Source organism: Drosophila guanche, unplaced genomic scaffold (assembly GCF_900245975.1).
Source record: "Drosophila guanche unplaced genomic scaffold, DGUA_6, whole genome shotgun sequence".
Taxonomy (NCBI): Eukaryota; Metazoa; Arthropoda; class Insecta; order Diptera; family Drosophilidae; genus Drosophila; species Drosophila guanche.
The window spans coordinates 5,803,768-5,825,872 of record NW_022995750.1 but is presented as its reverse complement, the minus strand read 5'-3'; the positions used below and the strand labels follow the sequence as shown (position 1 = coordinate 5,825,872).

At 37.1% G+C, this 22,105-nt stretch overlaps 1 protein-coding gene across 8 annotated transcripts; it reads right to left on the bottom strand.

Moving 5' to 3' along the window:
- Positions 1-986: 986 nt before the first annotated feature.
- On the bottom strand, positions 987-15,737 carry LOC117586736 (casein kinase I). Of its 8 annotated transcripts, XM_034277030.1 has the most exons (13): positions 15,572-15,737; positions 15,263-15,471; positions 11,186-11,296; positions 7,905-8,056; positions 6,823-6,937; positions 6,482-6,750; positions 6,240-6,410; positions 5,476-5,553; positions 4,974-5,054; positions 4,544-4,609; positions 3,707-3,805; positions 1,786-1,892; positions 987-1,327 (listed from the first exon to the last, which is right to left on the bottom strand). In XM_034277030.1, exons 1-13 carry the CDS (start codon positions 15,613-15,615, stop codon positions 1,258-1,260), a joined length of 1,572 nt encoding a protein of 523 aa, XP_034132921.1. In that variant the 5' UTR covers positions 15,616-15,737; the 3' UTR covers positions 987-1,257. The 8 variants fall into 8 exon arrangements, 7 of the variants coding, with proteins under 7 accessions (XP_034132921.1, XP_034132923.1, XP_034132922.1 ...); XM_034277032.1 differs by lacking the exon at positions 4,544-4,609 and having other exon boundaries at positions 987-1,309; positions 15,572-15,734; XM_034277031.1 differs by lacking the exons at positions 5,476-5,553; positions 7,905-8,056 and adding an exon at positions 9,781-9,947 and having other exon boundaries at positions 15,572-15,729.
- Between the last annotated feature and the right edge of the window lie 6,368 nt (positions 15,738-22,105).

Genomic DNA, 22,105 nt, shown 5'->3' with positions numbered 1-22,105 from the left:
TTGTGTATATATATCAAAAGATCTGCTCGCGTGTGTATATGTATGTCCATAGATAAGCATTCGAAAAGTGCATCCAAAAACAGAGCTAAACCAGAGCTGCCTACGCTAATGGGGAAGATGAGGATTGGATCTATTCGAATGGGATCTTGGGTTCTCGGGAATAGTGTATCTGCTGCGTGTGTCAGAGCGAGAGAGAGGCATACAATTATACTATATATTTGATATATACGTATTATGTATATAAGTTGGTTTCGGTTTCCTATATATCCGCGTACATATGCATTAGTTTTGAATAGTTTTTCAAAAATGAATTTTATTTTCGCTTTCGTTTCTTTCATTATAATTTACAATTTGTTGTTGGTTGCGTATAAATATGTTCTTTTTTTTATCAATTACTTTCTGTTCCTTCCTTCCTTTTTCCTTTCTTTCTCTTTTTTCTCATTTAATGATTCTGCACTAGTTTCTCCTTCTTCGTTTAAATATATATATTTTTGTATATAAATATTTTAAGTGGTTTTCCTTTTTGTTGCATGTATGTGTGTGTCTGTGTATATATTTGTTATAAGGTTCCTTCGGTCAGGAGTAATGAGGGTTTGTGGGTTAGGTTTAGGATTGGGGTTTCCTTTCTAGTTCCGTCGATGCTTGAGGATGGGTAGGGAGCTGCCTGGCTGCTTGTGTGAATGATTCTTGGACAGGTTTCTGTTTCTATTTCGGTTTTACGTTTGAATTTTGCTTTCTTTTTTATTTGTAATAGCATTAATTAATAATAATATAATTAATAATTATAATAATTTATATAATAAACGCAAAATTGGTAAATAATAAAAATAATAATAAAATACAATCATTACATTAATTAATCAAAACTTGTTTCATTTTGTTTGTTTGTTTGTTTTAGTGTATATTTTTATGTTTATATGGTTGGTTTTGTTGTGGTTTTTTATTTTTGTATTGTTTAATGCTTGCGCATTCTCTGTTCTTGTTTAATGTTTTGTTTGTAGGGGTTTGTAGTGTGTTTGTTTTTTGTTTTTTTTTTTATATTTATATAAATTACAACGGAAGTGTCGGTGTGTTTGTAGTTGGTGTGGGCGTCAGCATCGACGCGGATGGAGGATAACGCAACGTGTGCTGCGACGTTGCCTGCTGGATGTAATCCTGACTCGGATTATTCAATACGCTATCCCGTGAGTTTGAATGTGAAGTGGCGCGCAGCAGGGTGACTGCCTCGCGTTCCGGACTACATTGTACACCGTCTAGTCATTTTTGGCGCGTCGATTTCTTCTTCTTTCGTTTAAAGAAACAACAACATCTGGAATATAAGGAACCACTGGAGACAGTTAACCAAGGGAGAGAAACGAGATTGGATACGGAGGGGGAGTGGAGTGGAGTTGAGTTGAAGTTGGTGTTGGATACGGATAGGAATTAGGGAGAGAGAGAAAGAGAAAACGGAAAAACGGAAGATGCGCATTAAAAACGACAAAAGCAACAAAAATTTCACTCATTAAGTTGATCCATTAATCGATTTATCGTAGGAATCTAAACTAAATGTATCGACAGAAAGTGACATATCGGTCGATAAGCGATGAATCTGTATGTGAATACATGAAAAATATTGGTCCATTTGGTATCTGTTTATCCATCATATTTCAAAATTGTTGAATTGAGAATCAAAATTGAATTCATATAAAATTAAATCCGTTTCTCAGCCCATTTTTCGATGCATCTATCTAGAAAACTATCTATCTATCGACATATCGATTAATTGATCACTTAAATAAAACATACTTTGTTTCATCGACAACTTCGACTTCAGGCTGCTGTGTGATGGGCGTGTTTGAGTGTCCGGCCGTGGGATCGTCCGGATTTAGTTCGCCATTCGTCGAACTCACAACCTGGAAACAAGGACAGAAAAAGATGATGCACAAAATATTAATTATTAGTCTCCACTTGTCATCAACTATTGCACTAAACATATAGTTCATACACATGGTATATTTATATATATATTCATTTATATTTAATTAGAAATATATATAAATACATTAACTGGTGATAATACATAATTAGACGATTTACACTTTATTTTGATTTCTTGTTAGCACTAGTCAAAATGAAATCCTTAATCGAAATACAATTTAAACAAAAAAAAACCAGACTTGGAAAGGTGGTACACACACCACATAGAACAAAACTGTTATACAGATCTACAAAACCAAACTGGACTACGTGTGGGTAAATTTTTGAGGGGTTCTATTTTTTGCAAACGAGCGATTAACCATCAATATCTGTCATGAATTTCCCTTGCTGGACCTACTACAGAGATTGCCATTGAGCGTCGCGACTCGTTTGCAGATTACAATTACTGGCACAAATCAACAAACACACACACAGATCCTGCTACACATAGATGATGTATGACAGAACACAAGTAGACAGACTGGATGAACATAGTTTAGCAAATACCTCTCGCTGAGGAACAATAGGAAACCCTTTGGGCATATTTCGGAGGGTAAATTCGTTTATATTTGAGTTATAGTAGTAGAAGTAGAGTAGTGCTAGTAGTGTTGGAGGTGGTACTTTGATTGGTGTCTTTATTTCTTGGTCGGTTCGTCGTCGCTCGTTTTCTCATAATAAGCATCAAATGGGCTATCATCATCGGAGCTCGAATCTTCGGGCAATCTCTGTAATAAGTTTTTCGTGGTTTGTTTCGAATGTGTTTTGATGCATCAAAAATAGACTCTCTCCAACAGTAAGACTAGGGCATGCCAATGATAGATTCAATATTGGTTCTTGAATTATGACAAATGGTAATCCTCTAGCGCCGAATTCTTAAGTCTATGACTGTATGTGGTGTATGTGTCTTTTTTGTGTCTAGTATGTGAATGGTGAGTCATGCAGCTTCTAAGTAGAGTAGTGTATATTTTTTTTGTTGGTGTGAGACATGCAGACAAGTACGGTACGGCTAGGCCTGTGTTGGTTAATACACACGGCATGCAGGTGCGAACACTTTTCATCTTCTTTAAAATCTCTCATGCAGTTTTCATTGTGGGTTCCTCAATCAATTACACTAGTCAAGGACAAAAAACTCTAAATTCAAAAATAAAGTAGAGGAAGATCCGAGAAAAAGTTGTACCCAAGAAGAGATCGAACAAAACGTGGGGTTAAACCAAAACGAACCGAACAAAAGTGGAGTAAACTAGAGTGGATAGGATTAGGAATAACACACGTTGGGAGGAGATTGAGAGAGAGAGAGAGAGATTGTTGTTCAGTACCTTGTTGAGCTAATGTAGAGTAAATCAAGTGAAAACATTAGAATTGAAAAGGCCAAAAATATAACAGTCTGCGAGTAATTCAATGAATAGATAATTTTTTGTTGTAATAACCATAGCATTAGGATAGATATACTTATAGGATATACAATACGGGTATATGTACAAAATTACAATCGTTCAAAGACTTCAATAATATGAGGCGATAATGCAAATATGTATGTATTTATGTTTATAGATGTGGGAACTTGTTTGGGCCTTGCTACAGAATTTCGGTATATTTTCGTACGTATTATTTATATACAATTACAGACTGAAGACTGAGAGCGAAGAGCGAGCGAGCGACAAAACATAAATCAAAACAGAACAGAATAAACAGAAAAACAAAGAAAGAAAAACGGTTGTACAACACTGGCCGGTTGTCGCAGCGAACTTACCTGCACTGAGCCATGCCGATCGGCCGGCGTTAGATTGCCCAGTGTTGCCCCCGGCTTTGGCACATCAGGCCACGCAGCAACACCTCCTTTGGCATTTGTCTGGTTGTCGATTCAATACCATTCAATTCAATTCGGTATGGTTCGGTTCGATGGTTGATTGTGGAGGATTGGAGGTAAGTTGTGTGGTTTGGTTTTTTGTTTGGGTACAGTTTTCGGATCGGTTTTCGAGCGAGCGAGCGAGCAATTGTTGGAAACGGATTTATGCAAATTTGTCAATAATTAATTTTCGATTTGTATACATTTCATTTTTTTTTACTGTACAACAAAGAGACATCTCTAATTGATATGAAGTATTTTTAAGGGTGTGTATGTTTTGTGTGTGTGAGTCTAAATAAAACTAAAGCAAGTCAAGAGTGTGCTGGTTATCACCGAAACAAAAACCGAAAACATAAACTTATTTCATATGATAGACAAAGCCAACAAAAAATTCAAAGTTCATCAAACAAAGAGAGGCAAAGAGAGCGGAATTAGTTGTGTGAGAGAGCAACGCTACTACAAGACCCGTTCACCGATCAATCGATTCAAGCAGTTCTAGTACACAAAATTAAGGTTAGTTTTACTCTTAGAATTCAAGCTGGCGGTCCCCTGAAAGGTAACAGAGATCTAAGCAATATCCTTGGCAGAAGAAATTAATAACAAAAAAATGCACATAAGACGTTTCTGATCCTAGCATTCATTACTCTCTACAATCGGTTACAGGTATTCTAATATGATTGGTTAGATTCGCATTTCACACTAACCAGTACAGAGATATTTTTCAAGTCTACAACGTCTAACCTGAAGTATGATATATTCTTCATTCTCATTCTCATTATCGTCATCAAAATCAAAATATGAAACATCCTATGGACGGACATAGGCATTTCAATTAAATACATAGATAAAACGGAAATGGCGACATTGTGTGTGGAGAGAAAATAGGATTAGGATCAAAACAAAAGCGTTTGAGAGAGTGGGCGGGAAAAAGAAGAATAGTTAAAGATCAAATGTTAGAATCGAAAAAAAGATAACCAAAGAGAGAAAATGTCAGCTAAAGCTTTTCTTAAACAAATGTAACTGTTGTTTGTCTTATAACCATTATGTAAACAAAATTAAGTTACATTTCCATCAGAGATTTAGATAAATACACATATGTATATTATAGAGTGGTACAAAACTGTTTTATGTTTAGTAATATGGATTATATATGCATATAAATATACTTTACCTTAGCCGTAACATTATGCCGATCTTTATTTGGTGAAATGATGACTTCATGGCCAGTTTGCAGAGATCCGACGGGCGTTGACTGTTTATTATTGATTTTTTGTGTCAATGATTTTTTGGGATGCAGTTGAGTTTTATATTTATATTATATATGTTTATATATATATATATATATATATTTATATATAGGTGATGCAGTTTGGAGTTTTTGGTTTAAACACACACAGAGAGTTACACGCACACGGACATGAAACGGTGTTGACAACCGAAAAAAGAGAGAAAAAGAGTTCAAGAGAGAAGTTAAGTGCTGTTAAATAATGGTATACATTTGTTGCTTAAGTTAGTTTCATCATTAGTTTTCTTTTTTAAGTTCTAACCAAATTCTATAGCAAACATTACAAGCATTTACCAACACTGAGTGAGCGAGCGAGCGGTCGAGCATCATACATGGCTATGTAACACTGATTTTAATATTTCGATAACTCTTTATTTTCTTCTGATACCTTATCTGACTTGTTCTTTGCCAAATGCGACGGTGGCGCATTCTTAATGACCTTCATTTGATCCAGCTGCTCCTTCGTCTTAAAAACAATACAGAAATATCTGAATTTCTATGGCAAACGTAAAATGGTATACAGGTTCAGGGTATATAAGGGTACAAGGACAATTAAAACACATTTTTCTATTAGTTCTTTTTGTTCTGCTCATCTTTACTGTGGAGTTAACTTGGGAGAGAGGGAGGCCTCAAATATTAAATATATGTTTTTTGCTCAAAGGTATAAACACAGGAATCGAACTTTTAAACAAACTGATCATCGGTCCTCTTCTTCTCACTCTGCAGCATCAAAAAGAGAGCTGTGATTGGTTTTTTCTAATGTATTCGTATATATTTATGATCATCCAGCCCTGCAGATTGAGTGGCTTATAGCGTTTCAATAGTAATTAGTTTTTCTGGTGGTGGTTGGTTAGTGACATCGACCCTTCATGCTCGATCTTTCCCATAATTCCAAAAAATAATTTAAGATCTAATTGGGTGAATTTAGATGGTTTTGGTTTTGATATGATCTTGATTTGATCTAAAGGTTTGCATTCTCACTATGTCTCCTATAAATTAAATTATGATTTCGATGCTTTAGAATTCGGCAGAGTTTTCTTCTTGTGAGTGTATGTGTGGTTTCTATTGTGAATGCACTCAATGAAAACGTAATCTTAGTTTTTGATTAGAATGTTGTTTTTGTAATGATTGGGTTGATTGGGGACCACCTACCATTGTCTTCCCTGTCCAATCGAACTCGCCCTCGTCAGTGTAGCCCTTACGTTCGAATAAGTCTTGAAACAGTCTTCGCAGAAAATCATAGTCGGGCGTTTCGAAGAAATCTAACCGCCGTACGTAACGCAAATATGTTGCAAACTCTTCCGGATGTCCGTCGCAGAGCACCTATTAGACAAGACAACAGGCATTAGTATATCATTAACTTGTAGAAAGATATTTAGAGATGAATAGTTAACCTCAATGGGCGTTGCTCGTTTCGTATCACCGATTTTTTGATATCTCTCCTTGAGTGTATCAGCCTTAAGGCCTTGCCACGGCAGTGAACCTCTTAAGAAATACATAAACATATGACCCAATGCTTCCAGATCGTCGCGTCGCGACTGCTCGCGCCCCATATGCGTATTGATTGACATATAGCGTGCGGTGCCGGTTAGGGACTTATGCTCCCGATATGGTATATGCCTATTTGTATCTAAATCAATGTATTCTTTGGCCAAACCGAAATCTAAATGAAATAAAAGGTTCGATTAATATTATAAATTTCAATTAATATGCGATTCGATTAGCGGATACTCACCAATTATGTGTATAATTTTTTCACGTTTTGTTGACGTTCTGCCAATGAGAAAGTTCTCTGGTTTCACATCCCTATATATTAAGTGCCGACTATGAACATATTCGATCCGGTGGAGCTATAGATTTTCGTGGTGGGTGGTCAAAGGTTTCAAAAGAATAGAAAGAAATTCAATTAGTAAAGATAGTATTTGTTGTTGATAATTCTACATAGAGCAATCCAAAAGATATCTTAAAACCATTATGGATTGTCCTTTTATTTTAAACAGAATGAAATTTAATTTTAAATTTTAATTCGATTTTCTTTAGTGTCTCAACTAGCTTTGTTTGTAAATGGTTCTGTTTGTTGTTTGATGGCAACGGTTTTGATTAATTTTTAAATTTAATAACGATTACGTTTGCGCTTCGATTACGAATCGATGAATTGATTTCTCTGATAAATCATAAATTACCAACTTAAGAAGTATATTTTTTAAACTACAAAATCGTATGTACTCATGCAAATTTGATATAGTATTACAATGAACGTTTGCTTTTTTGTTTTTTTGGCTGAGTTTCGTGGTAAATTGTATAAACTATGGTGGCTCTAAAAACAAAAACAAAAAATTTTAAGTGTATGTCAACCTCTAAATAATGTAGGCGAATAATCAACTTAAAAACAAATTATAATTAAAATTAAACCTCAACCAGGCGTCTACCAAAATGAGAGAAAGAGAGTGCGAGTCGCAGAGAGAGAGGGAGAGCGGGCGAGAGCGAAATAGAGGCAACGACCTAATTTGTTAGTGATGTAAAATATCAAATTAAAAACTAAAAAGTGTAAATAATCAAATTTAAAAGAAGTATAGCCCTAATGAAAAATAACACATATGTATTTTTACACTCCCATACCCAGCACACACACGCAAACAAATATAAAATAGTGTTGGTCTTGAGCTTAGCAGTAGTATTGGTTAATTTTTGGCCTGACTACCAGTGTTGTGAATGTGGTTATGTGCTGATTTATGCGCGTGCTTAAAGAAAACTTTGCTGATTGTTGTTGTTTTTTTTTCTGTTGTGATTGTTGGTTTTGTTTGTGGTTGTACTTACTAATTGTATAGCTATCAGTAGTACGCTCTTCAAAGTGAAACGTCTGCCGCAAATATCGAACAAATCTTCGAGTGATGGACCAAGTAATTCCATAACAAGAGCATTATATTTGCCGCATGGGCCGAAGTAATATACTTCTGGTACACCCTCGGCTATTGCCCAACAATCGTTGATTGATTAAATAATTGATTGGTTGGTTGGTTTTTGTTCGAGTGATTTGAGTGTTGGACAGCGCACAAAAGTTTTGGTTGTTCGGTTGTTGTTGTTTTTGTTGTATTTATGCAAAAAATCGTGAGCGAGAGATAAAAAGAGAGAGAGAGATGGGAGAGAGAAGAAAGAAAGATGAGAGATACAAAATTTCACATTTTATTTCTTTTCTTTTTGGTTTGTTTTAATATAATTTTTTTTGTTTTTAAGGGAACTGCACTTCTTTGATTTGGCGGGTGGTCGGACACAACCAGAAGGAGAGAACATGATTGAGAGAGACAGGGAGAGGTGTGTAAAGCGAGAGAATGAGAGATAGAGAGAGAGCGATGGAGATACGGCTCATGGTTTGGAGGTTAGTTAGCGCGTCTTACGATATTACCACCTTTCCTTTGATCGATAGAGAAAGAGAGAGAATAAATATACAATCAAGTAACTGTGCTAAACACAACAAGAACAACAAAAATAGAGATTCTCGAAGCATATACACGAGGAAGCCTTCTGCTGCTCGACGACCCAACTGAAGCACAAGAACTCACCTAACATCTCAATAAACACAACTTCTAACCTTACTAAAATGGAGATTTGATCAACTGTTTCAACAATTGTATTTTAGTGTGCTTAAGGATACACTTAAATATTATGGTAGCTGGCTTTCCTGGGTTGTTGCTGTGGGTTTGTGGTGTGTGTGTGTTTAAAACAGATTTGGTCGTGTTCCGTCTCTCGAATTCGATTATCGATATTCAAATCTACTATTTCGATAGACAATCTTTAGCAACTGTGTTAGTAGTTTTTGGTTAAATTATATACACTGTTGTTTATAGATATAATCAAAGTGAAAGAGAGAGCGGCGCATACAAAAATATGTTTTGGAAAACAAAAACAAAAGTGAAAGAGATAGAGCGAACGTTAACTAAAAAGTTTTGGGTAGAATAACAACCAAAAATTTTTGTTAAATATGCTTTGGGCACAGTGTAATAGTTTAATTTTGGAATATACAATAGAAGGAAAGGTTTGCTGTTGTTTTCTTTTATTAACAAGGAAATATTTCGGTTGCTGGTATGCCTTAAATATTTACTTTTTTTATATACGACGCTTAATTTACATGCTTTTTGTTGTTGAGGTTAGAATAAGTTTCTTTGTAGATCGTTACAACTGGTAGCTACAACCAAAAGTAAAAAAATAGGGTGGAGTTCTATGCAATTTTTAAATTCAATTACTTCTACGGTACACTTCTCATTCTATGTATCTACAATAAACTAAAAACTCGACTAACGTTCATTGCGTGTGTTCTAGGGGGGTTTTACCCGATTTTGTAAATCATAAAAATAATACAAAAAGAATTGAGAAAGCTTGCTTTAGCTGTTGAGACACTTTTGGTTTAAAATTTTATTTACAATTACAAACAAAATATTTATAATAGTTTTTTCTATGAGTTTTGAACGGATTTCACCACAGGATACTACACTGTCGAACATTTCGTATATTTTCCAAATGTTCTACCCAGTTCCTTAGATATATTACTTGTCAAGCTTACAAAGTTATTCGTAAATATTTACTCTTATACGAATAAAATCCGTCCAATTTCTCATCAACAAATATTAAACAAAAAAGTTAATTAACTTTTGTTGTGTTGATGGTTTTTCATTGGTTTGAAAAATGCCACACTTACAAGTTGTTTTGCTATCATCAATACAGTCTTAAGTGAAAATTTACGGGCGCAAATATTGAAGAGATCTTCTAATGACAATCCCAATAACTCTAAAACCATGGCATTGTAACGGCCACCGCAAGTGCCCAAGTGATAAATGCGTGGTATGCCATCTGGGGCGGTTTCGGCTGGACATTCGTTTTGTTTAATTTCATTTCGTTTCGATATATATATAGTATTCGAATCCATTTCCAAATTACGATCCAATCCGATTTCAGTTCCGATTACCATTCCGATAATGGGTTGATGTGTGAGGGGGTTTTGTATATAACATGCCATCACAATGTATTATGCAACAGTTGTTGGTTGGATTCAGATCAGTTCGGTTTCGGTTTTGGGTTGTGGTTGAGGTTGATTGCAGCAGACACAGGGAGATCGATATTTATGTATATATATAGAGAGAGAGATAGAGACAGAGAGCAGCGCATGATGATCAATTTCGGTTTTGAATTTCAATTTTATTAACGGTTTTTGTTCAATTATTCATTGTGAATGAATATATATTTTCGTTTTTTTTGGAGTAGGGTGGTTTTTGCAGAGTATAGTTGATTGTTGATGGTTTTAAGAGGAACAGAGAGCAATATATGGGTAAATAGAAACAACAAACAAATACGGAATGTAAGAAAAAGAAAAAAAATTAACCAAAAGTAGAAGGGCAAAAAAAGTATTATTCAAAAGTAGAAGGCCAAAAAACAAGAGTTTATAATTCGGTTTATATAGCATAGAGTTATATATGTATATAGACAGAGAGAGATTTAGCGGTAAAGTAATTTCGAGCTATTTTTACATTTGAGGGTATAACAGTATAAATGTAGCTACAGCTACAATATTTAAAAAATATATTGGTATAAGTTGTTTTGTCAAATGTCACTTCACGCACCGCGACCGACCTCCGAAAATATGCTTGAGAAAATCTATTCATGTTTTTTTCTGTTCGTCGTAATTTTCTTTCTTCTCAACGGTATAACACTTGCTGGATACTACCAAAGAGTGTTACACAGAAAATGATAAGTACGTTGTTATACAAGTATATATGTAACTAATCAAATAGTGGTGGTAACGGTGCAAAACTTTGTTTTATTTTGGAGTTTAAGGTTAGTAAGAGGTAGACAGGGAGACATAGAAGGAGAGATAAGTAATAGAGCGGGCGAACTTGAAGTTATCTTGCATATTCATTTTGGCAAAACCTGTACCACTTTTAGCTTTGCTCTTTCTAGGGAAAGGGGGATTTCTCCTGGGGGGTTAGTAATTGTTAATTGTTGTTTAATTAGTATTACGAAAGAAGACGACAGCATTTGGGACGGGGTTTGGGGTACTTCTTGTTTTTTTAGGTCGTTAAAGTTAAGGTAATAAATAGTTTACATACCATGTGATCCTAATAGTTTATAAAACCTATACTCTAAGTGTAGTTGCGGAGCCTTTGACTTCATAGGCTCCATTTTTATTGCTACATGTTCATTGTTGTAAAGATTTTTTCCTGAAAATAAAAAGAGAATGAAATGTTAGTTCAAATTTGAGATGGAATTGTAAAATATCAATTGAAAAACCCTAAAGAATTCAAGCAAAAGCCAAGAGAAGGAATAAGATACCCTCTCCCACGCACAAGATTATCATGCTAAAGACAGGAGTCACATCATTTTTCTTCATGCATTCTTCGCACAAACTTTCTTTACCTGCCCCACTGTTCTCGGAAGTGCCACGCCCACCAAAGCAACACATTCGACGACCTATGTTGGGCGAAGGAAGGGGGAGAAATACGAAAAGAAATATATACAATATGAGAATTGCATTTTTGTTTTTGTTTTCGTTGATGTGACGAAACACACTCAACACAAGCAACGGTAAACGATGAAGACACACTGACAGAGACAGACGATGTCAATGATGAACAGTAGGAAAACGGCTGCCGAAGCTTTTGATACCCTTGCGGCTTTAAGGTTCCTATGGTATCTAGCTATCACATGTTTGAGTTTGATAAAAGAGGCAATTTTATAAATTTGTATGAAAACAATAACATTTCGATGGACCTCAGTTTTAGCTTTGCAAACATCTGTCAATAATCATCATACTCCCTGCAAGGGTATCACATGTTCGCTCATGTGCGAAATTATGTCATAAGAGAGTGGGTGAGAGGGGGCGAGACCAGAGAGGTAATGGAAGTGAGAGACTCTGAATGAGTCTGAGCGTAAAGTAGAAGAGTGTGGGGAGAGCGACTGAAATGTGTGCCTGAGTGTGTGCGTCTGTGTAGGTGTTCATAGGTGTGGGTGTGGCAGTGGGTGGGCGTTTGACAGAGGCACTGTGCTTATCAACAGACAGAACATTATAACCGTTGATAGAGTCATCACACACATACACTACATGCTCAGCACACACACAATTTTACAGAAGGCCGCATGACTTTGATTACATTCATAAATACATACATATAGACGACGACGAAGACAGCACAGCCCCGCAACGTCCTCTGGCACACCCTCCTATTCAGTCCACCCACCAAGCCACACGCATTTAAAAACAAAGAATTTCATTCGATAATTTCTTAAACGGAACAAAAAAACGCATTTAAAATATTATAAAGAGTAAGTGGAAGACAAAGCGGGGTTGATCCAAGACGTTGCGCTAGGTGACTGTCATTTAAAAAGATTTTATGTATTTAATTTATGTTCCGCGGAAACTAACAAGTTTTATTTATAATAAGATGAAAAACATCCAAGCCAGGGGTGCACAGCTGGTATAAAACCGTAGAAAGCCGTTCATACGAGTAACTATAAAAGCATTGCAATGCCCCATTTATTTCAATGAAGTTTCTCTAAACCTTTCGAGAAAAGGAAATATTTCTCCCTAAATCCACATTTCGTACACAACTGACTCTTAAATGTCATAACCTGACTCAATATTTAACATTAGTCATTATTAATGAACCTGAGGAACAGCGGACCTCAATAGTAAGTAGATGCCTAACAAGAACAAAAGTTTTCCATAAATAGTCCACACTAATACCCGGCCCTAAACAACAACAGCCAAAACAACAATTTTCTTTTTAAGGGCGTGCTAAAGAACAGAAATAAACCGAGGAATTTTCCCAAATTAAACGAGAAACGCCCACGCAAAGCGCCCATAAAAATGACCCACAAAAAAAGAGAGGCAAAAACCAAACGTTTTTACCTTTTATTATTTCTTTTATTCAAAATTGGGAAATCCAAAGAGAAATGACTAAATGGGCGTGTGGAGGAATGAACAAAATTGTCACTTTTAATAAAAAACCCACCAAAAATTATAGCTAATTGTATCTTCATTTTTTACGGAAAAAATTAAACAAACAAAGAAACCTAAAGAAGGAAGTATTTATAGAGCACAATTCATAAAAAAGATATCAAAAGCAATAAAAATGAAATGAAAAATCACAAGCTCTCTGTGACGTCACAGAAAACGTCTATAATTTAATCGGACGTTGAATAACGTCACAACGTAAGGTGCGATTACAGTTGGCATAGTATGCGATGAAATTTGTTGGTTAATGCGACACCAAGTTCGTCTTTAGGATAGTCTCTATTTGGCCTATATATAAAAAATTTAGTAGAATAAAATTCTTATTAGCTAAAACAAGCTGTCTAAAGGTTCTGGGTCTAGCACCAACTACATAAAGCAGTTGAAAGCAATCAAAAAGCGGCGAACGTTCATTCAACGGTTCAGTGACATTTAAACTGTGTGGGATTTTCCTAGTTGCGAAATTGCGAAATAAAGCCCTATCGTTTAGCAACACTATAAATGTATCCAATTAAAAACAGCTTTTTTATTCTGTGTATCTTTCATGCTATCTTCATTCTCCAATCTCTTTCATTCTTTATTGTCTACTCTTCTCCAGCGCAATGATTCATCCAAAAACGACACATTTGTAAGAGCATGTGTGTGTGTGTGTGATGCCCGCGCAAAATGCAAATAAGAGAAAAATATGAAGAGAGAAAGAGGCCAAACAAAACAAATAATAAAATGTGAGGCTGAGAGGTAGAACAAAGAAAAAGCCCGGCTTAAGCTTTAAAGGGGGGGGGGGGGGGGGGTGTTTCACAATTCAAAAAGGGAATGAGTGAAAGAGAGAGAGCATTTATGGGGTGAGGCATCACTGATGGAATAAATGGGTCTACCTCAAAGCGTGTTTCTACTGCTTTATGGTAAGGTGGAATCAAGGTATATTTGTAGAGGGTAGAGCTGGCTTAAAGCTTTCGCTCTCTTTTCTCTACAAAATACACGAATCTCGAAGAATTCGTTACCCTTTTTTTTATGAACTTTGAGGGCGGGAATGCTCACAGTTTTTTCAGAACTGCTTTGCTGGTCGGGGTGGGCGGGCGCTACCTGTTGGCATTGTGACAACAAATGCACAAAAGGAAGTGGCAGGCCCCAAAAAATAAAAGAGGGGCACAACAGATGAGGACTGAGGGGTAAGGCAACAACTTTATAAAAGCGCATTTAGCAAACAAAGCAAAAGTGACGACAACGACGACGACGCCAAGAAAACAGATGGCGGAATGGAATGACAGTTTTTACTTGTTTGTTTGCTGCTTGTGTTGTGGGCACTCTCGTACGTAAAAAACGGGAAAGGGAACAACAGAAAAGTGGCGAGAAAAAAGTACTGTTCTCATTGTGGTTAATACTGTTTGGCAGCAACAGCCGCAGACTGAGGAAAGGAATGCCGGCAGGGCTGGGTACTGCCTGAAAGGAAGTAGCCAACAAGAATGGCTGCCTAAAAATAAAGAGAAGCAACAAGAAGGGAAAGCTGAAGCTTTTGATACCCTTGAAGATCATTCTTGTTAATACATATGTATGTAAACGTTTCTCTCTTTTACATTAGCTCCTAAGAATTATACCCTCTGTTAGGGTATCAAAAACGTCACGGTGACATTACTTGCATTCCAAAAAGGTAAATAGGAAAGCAGGAGGGGAGTGGCGGACAGCAGGATGAGGAAAGGAAAAGACAGCAGAATGTGAAGAACGGACAGCAGGAAGACGGCAGCAAATTAAGAGAGAGTGAGTGTTGGTGTGTGCGTGGGTGACAGGTAGACAGAAGCTTGATTTTGAGTCATCATAAACTTAATTTGCAATTTATTTACAGCTATTGTTGCCGGTACGGCACACCAACATAACAGAAGGACAGGGAGAGATAGAGAGAATGAGGGAGAGAATGTGCGAATGGATGCTTTCAAAGGGAGCATTAGATTGATTGCTTTTGAAAGCTTTAAACTCAATCTTTGGGAAATTATGATCGATACTACTAAACCCAATCGATACTCAGACGATAAACGAATATTATGGCTCAAACATATCTACTCTTTTACTTATAGAGAATGATGTAAAGATTTCACTGGTTGGATGTTGAACACATTATGACACAACATTTGGAATTTTAAGTGTTTTTAGCTTTAATAGTTAATTGTCTATGGGTACTTACCTAAACGCAATTCGCCAAAATTACCACAGCCAATTTTTTTACCGACACGAAAATTTGGTCCGACCATAAGTACACCGGTTGTGGTGCTTACAGATTGGCGGGTGGAATACATATTATTGCTTGAGCTCTTACCACCGGCTAAAGCTGTCGTGGCATTGGCCACATTACCAGCAGATGGGCCGGCAGTTGTCGTCTGTGGGACGCCGCCACTGCAAAAAAAAGAAGATAAATCGATTAGTATTTGATGGAAACTTGGTATTTACTATTAATCTTCATAGATTAACTATATCCCATCCTTCTCATACGTACTCCTCCTCTTTTGCTTTGTGGATCGACAAATATTTACGCAACATTTAATTTTGAATTCTGCGGACTGGATCGACACAATTTAAAACAAAAAATGCAAATAAAATAATACAAATGTTATAAATTCTGTGTCGATATTACCGACCATAAAATCTATTGCTACTCGAACTATTTTTATATTTTTGCTTTTGTATCGTGTAGAAAATAGCAGCCACAAACACACAGCGCACTTTAACAATTGAAAATTAATGAAAGGAAAAAAGGTTTGATTTGTGATTAATGAAAACATGGGAACTTCTATGCTTTTCGGTTGTAGTGATTTTTTTTCGATCTATTGAAATTAGCTTCATAAAAACAAATGTAGAAAACAAACGTATCGAAAGATAAATTAGTTATCTGCCTTGTAACTTTACACATCAAGCTGAAATGCATTGATTTTCAAGATCTTAACCATCGAGATCCGAGAGCCTTTATTTTATAGTCTGAAGAGCTGCCTTCTTTCACTCCCAGCTTCATGAGTACAATACCCAAATGTGTGTCCTTTGTTCTTCACTACTTTTTTATACAAATAAAAAAGTCACCTAGAAACCTGTTCGCTTAAGTCGCTTAGTCTTAACCCTTCTAAAATAAAATTGTCATGCCGCAAGTGGGCGTTAGCCCCGTGCAGCTTATAAGAAACGACAGGACAATGACACAGAAACTTTTTGCATTATAAAGTACCAAGCACAAAGAATCGATTCAAGTCGAGTGTGGAATGGTATGGAATGGTGTGGAGTGAGTGAAGTGCAGAGGAGTGGAGAGGGAGAGTCGACTCTCGAGTGAAGTTAAGTGAAGTTGTGTCTAGGCCAGGTAGGTTCTCTGTTTGCCTATAGCATGGACTAGGGGGTCTGGGGCCCCAGAGAGCGGACCACATGTCGAGGCGACAGAGTTCGCCCAGGCATAACCATTCGGATCGGAGTGCGACGGAGTGAGTCATGACTCAGGGCCAGACAAGGGAAATACTCGATACGTTTGATTAAGACAAAAGGTTTTACTTTATTGCATTTCGTGCTGGCTTGTGGCTGTTGGCTGTTAGGGTGTGGCCCAATGCAAGATCTTTTTCATAGTGCCAGAATTGAGTTCAATGTCAGGTGGCGGATGACCTAAATCAGTCTTCAGGCTTTAGTTTATCTTTTCTGATCGTCAGAGCATGAGTCATATAATCAAAGTTAAATTAAATTTAAGATGAATTTAATCTCGATGGTAAAAAAAAACCCCCCAATGTAAAGACAAACATTAACAACAGATTAGTGTATCAAAATCTAAATGCTGTTATTTGTCCATCCTTTCTAAGAAATGCTCACACCCTTCATCTGTGTGTCTTTATCTTCTGCATCTATCTTCACCTTTATAAAGAAAACTATTTCGGTTTTAAGAAGGTTTTTTTGATCATAGATCCAAACCAAATATCCCCATTATTACATACAAGATAGATCGATCTTAATGGACATTATGTGTATGGCAATTTGTATTTGGTAGAGAATATGGCCAATCTCTTCTCTGAATCTCTGTAAGAAAAGACTCCGCCCAAACTATTAACAGGAAATTATTAGTTAGTCGTTATACTCCACAACCTCCTCACTTTTCGTTGTCTCTATCTCTTACTCTCTCCCTCGGTCTCTCTCTCTCACTATTTCCACTTTTCATCTAATATCAGTATTTGTTGCTTGTCAATTACTATTTTGCCAGCTCCAAGCGGTAGTCCGGATAGAAAATCTTATCTGCCCACACACACACCACCACTCACAAGCACTCAATCACAGAAGGAGTGAACGAGATCGTGAGAGGGCGAAATAGAGATATAAATACACACACATACACACACACAACCGATAATTGTACCGTTAAGCACTGTTGTAAAAAATAAAACAGAGTAAGACCCGCCGATAACAATTAAAAGCTAAATTGCTCTGAGAAGAGTTTAACAGCGACAGAGAGAAAAAATTATACAGAAGAGTGTGACAGAGCGAGAAGGAGTGATCACAGAGAGCAGGCGACGAATGAGGCAGAAACAAGTTCGAGTTCGACTTCGATTACAAGTTCTCCTTCTCCGTTTTCTGCTTTACAGAAGCAAGACAATTTCAATTGGAATACCCTACACCACAAATCTAAAGGACATATGAGTCCATTAGGAAACCTACAAATAAACCTCGAAGAATTTGCAAAGCGCTTTGGGTAAGTAATTAAAAACTCAAATCACACCCCGTGACAATTAAGCCCGCATTTTCCTCTCATTTATTTTACCTTCTGCAGGGTATTGCCTTCATATTTATGTCTACATTTTCTTGTTTTTGCTATGACTGTTTTAATGGCTTAATATCCTGCAGGTAAAACTGGTTCAAAAGTACTGTACGAGTATTTGTCGATGGATGGTTGTGTATATGTGCCTACAGATGCATATGGGTGTATGTATGTGTACACCACAAATGGATACACAGTTGGGATGTGTATGTATGTATGTATGTGTATCCATTTGTGGTGTATCGATCGCCGGCTCGATTGGCTCTACTTCTTGTGTATATCTTATGGCTCCCCACTTTTAACAGTTTTTTATTGAGTTTGTCTGTCTCTTTATATTTTGGGGTCGTTCGCTTTGCTTTTGCTTCTTCTTCTGGCTAAACGGGTTCCCACTTCTTAAATTGCAAAAATACAGTGTATTTTTTTTGCCTTATATCTGTATGAATCAACATGTGAGAAAAGGCTATCGACTGGGGAATTGAGCACAGCTGGGGTCCTGTTGTAAAACGATCAGCATTGACCGGTTTCCTGGCAAAGAAACAGACAGCACCACTCTCTGAACACAACACTGAACACCATAAAATTTAGTTACTCGATTGGACTGGACACTAAACTTAAGGAAAGTGAATTTCCTTTGTTTTGAAAAATATACATACAATAAATCATACATTCTCTGAAGACTCATGCATAGTCCAACCTTATAAAGTTTTGGATTGGAGGAGTACATGTATGTTTCATAGAAAACCGCCGAATACCCTTCTCTGGCATACAGGATACTTATTTTTTATATTCTAACTTGTTTCCATAATATTTCATTGCATAACATTTAGGAATTTCTATATTAACACTTGTTTTCGGAGGTAAACAAAATTAAGTTTCGGACCCCAGGGCAGCAATGTCGATGCAAATCACACAAAGAAACCCGTTTCAAAGAAAGTGAAAAGAAAGAAAAAAACAACATTTTGTTTTTAAGGTATTTTGTTAGCCACAAAGATAGAGATATGGAGAGAGGAAGAGAGAAAATCAATAATTAAAAATAAGCCAGGATCTAAAAATAAAATTATGCACAAGGTGGGTTCCACAAACACACACACACACACACACTCCGCTCTCATATAGGAACTCTCATGTGGTTCATGAATAAATCAACTGTAAATCAAAGAAGGTAAGGCCAAAGCCTGAGAGAGAGAGAGAGCGAGAGAAGAGAAGAGAGGAAACCGCAACCGCAAAACAGCGGAAAACCCCAATTAGAATTTCTTCCCTCTGTAGGTGAGGGACCGCCTAGAGAATGGAACCATAATTTGACAAATTATTGATTTGCCAGTGCTTTTAAAACTCTTAGTCATTCGAAAATTAAATTAGAAACACACAGCAAATAAACTTGGCTCGTGGGAGAAGCCCTAGAAAATAGCCTAAAACTTTGGTAATGCTGGTATTTTTAGGGAAATTACATAAGCATTAAAGAACATGGCGCTTGAAAATAAACAACAAAAACAGAAAATAACAGCAAACTTTTGATAAAGTAAATTAATGTGTGATAAGTACGAGCATTAGTATTGGTTAATGTGTGTGCTTCAGAGGGTATTTCTTATCAGGCAGAGATTTGTGTTTGCTTGTGGTTTCCCTCTCGATTTACACCCTCTTTTGTTCACTGTTTCTCTTTGGGGATTACACAATTGATTTGTTGTTGTAATCGACACTATTTATAGAAACAAACAATTTCAATATAATTGCCAGCGCACAGGCAATTGAATTTCAATTATGCAAATCAATTGGAAAAATTATATGGGGAAAGTAAACTTAACTGAATCGAATCTTGAATACGCTCTCTGCCTAGTTTATGGTTTACTAGTCCCTTGTTTTGTTGAATGTTTTTAAATTTGGTCTTACTTAAAATAGTTTTTAGCTTTATATCCAATCGAAAACTACTGTTACAAATGAAAACTGCTATTATTCGGAATGTTAAATTTTTCGGCCAGTTAGACAACATTATTTTGTGTTAATTTCTAATCAGAAAGGGTATTGAATTGGTTTTATAATCAAATTCAATTGACAATGCGCTTGGGCTATTACATATTAATAATTTTGTTATTGCGGTTCGCAGCGACGATTTCACTACTTCTGTAATCGAATTGTTGCCACAGGGACTGCTAAATAAAACATAACGTGCCAATATCCAATATCCAATTTCAATGGCATTTTGACGTTTTAAAAGGAACTGCCGACAACAAAAACAATACTACAATCATTTTGATTCGCATAGCACATAAATAGGCATCACACACACACACACTGCGCTTCAACGGCCGCACTCCTCCACGCTACCACGCCACCACCCTCTTGTCACTCCAAATGACCTATCAACCAGCGCATTGATAAGCAAAAGAGAACATCACACATGCAAAAAGCACTTGAGAGCGCACACTATCGCATATACTCGCTCTCGCTCTCCCTCTCTCGTAGGCCAAGGCGCAAGCAGTGTGAACAAGTTGGCTAGATAAGCGCGCGTTGATTAGCTGCGACGTCAGACAATAGAGAGGCGAAATGAACGAGTGAGTGAGTGTGATGAGTGGGCATGGAGAAGAGAGCAACAGCAGCAGCAACTTGTAGTAGAAGCAGCAGATAGAAGAGAGAGATAGCACAAAGGTCTGGCATGGCAGTGAAAGCAGGATAGAGTGAGGTGCAAGCGCCAGTGCAACCAGAGTACAGTGGGCTGCACACCATGCACAAGTGGTCCTTTGAAAGAGAATAATTGAATTGAAAGAATAACATTGAATGCAAATCCTGCTTCCAATATTCGTGTTTTTTTTTTTGCGGTAATACCCCTGCCTATTACCATTGTACCAGACTGATTGATGCTGCTTTTGGGGGTTGGGTTTGGTTTGCACGTCACAGTAACAGCACCAGCACCAGCACCAGCACCAAAAAGAACAACAATTCCATTGACGATGTAGTCTATCAACACCACAGCCTCAAACTGGCGAACTGTATGTGTGCGTTGTCTGTATGGGTATATGTGTGTGTATGCCGGGGCGCCTCAATGGCCGATTGACCTTTGCATGTTAGATTAACATTGAATATGCAGCACCCCCACACCAAACCCCCCTTGTGTGTATTTGTGGTTAGAGATTTAATTAGTTTAGCCTCAGCTGGGAGACCACCACGTGCAAAAGCTAAAAGCTATGTAAATGAGTATGATAGAGGTCAAATGCTATCATTTATCTATGCAGCATAAAACCCCACCCATACATGTGCACATACATACATACATAAATAATTATGCATGCATGTGTGTTGAAATATTGCCTGTAATTTGCTTTCTAGTGTTTTCTTCCTGCCTGCCACTGGGCTCATTTAGTACCAGACGACCCCGAAAATCACCACACAAAACCCAATCGAAAATCTCCTCAAACCGTGTCTGGGGTCCCAACCCTGTTTTTACGATAATTTACGTTCGTTTCCTTCCTTCCTTCCGACTTCTGTACCGTGTAGGCGTGTAAATGAGTAGAGGTATGTGCATATGCAGCGTAGGGGCGGGCGGCATGTGCTGTTGGCATTGAAAAACCTCACGTGCGTTTCGCGTTGCCAACTGAAAAATATCGTACTTTTTTTTTGCATTCTGTTAAGCTTGATGCTCTGTGGAGGTCAAAGTCGCGAATGCAATGTAATGTGAGCATTTTTTACCGTTCTTTATTTATCTCAAATCAGCATTTGCCAAATTGAAGGCTACACACACACTAATTGATCTGGTCATACTTTAGTTCGTTCCCACACTATTATACATCCCTTCATTCCCCTCTCTGCCATCAGCCTTCAACCGACAACATGTGTTAAGCATAAGAGAACGGAATGGATGGTGTACAAGAACAACAAAACACTAACCCGGCAAAACTCCGTCAAACGACGGAGTTAGTCAGACCACTGCGAGAGTTTCAAAGAGAGCACTGCTGCTTGGCCTCATGCATGGATTTCTGTATGCGATGCGGGGGGGATCAGCAGCCAACAGCAGCGCACTGCTTGATCCAACTGTAAGCAGCTGTTGTTGGATTGACGTCTGCTGCGGCGGCCGTTACACTCTCTGCTGTTGTTTCTGCTTCTTTCGTTGTTGTTTTTGATACTGATTTGTGTTGTACTTGAGAACTTGTTTTGTTCTCCTTTTTTTTTTATAATTGTTTAATTGATTTTTATGGCCTGCACTTTATTCCGGTTTTTTTTTTAAATTTTGTTTGCACACTTTTGAGTACATTTGTTGCAATTTAG

Excerpts from the sequence above, each read along its gene's own strand:
- LOC117586736 (XM_034277030.1), bottom strand. The coding sequence starts at position 15,615 with ATGTTGCGTAAATATTTGTCGATCCACAAAGCAAAAGAGGAGGA. Across the intron at positions 15,472-15,571 it reads CACAAAGCAAAAGAGGAGGA|TGGCGGCGTCCCACAGACGA; the intron begins GTACGTATGAGA and ends TTTTTTTTGCAG. Across the intron at positions 8,057-11,185 it reads TAAACTATTAGGATCACATG|CCGAGGGTGTACCAGAAGTA; the intron begins GTATGTAAACTA and ends GTTGGGCAATAG.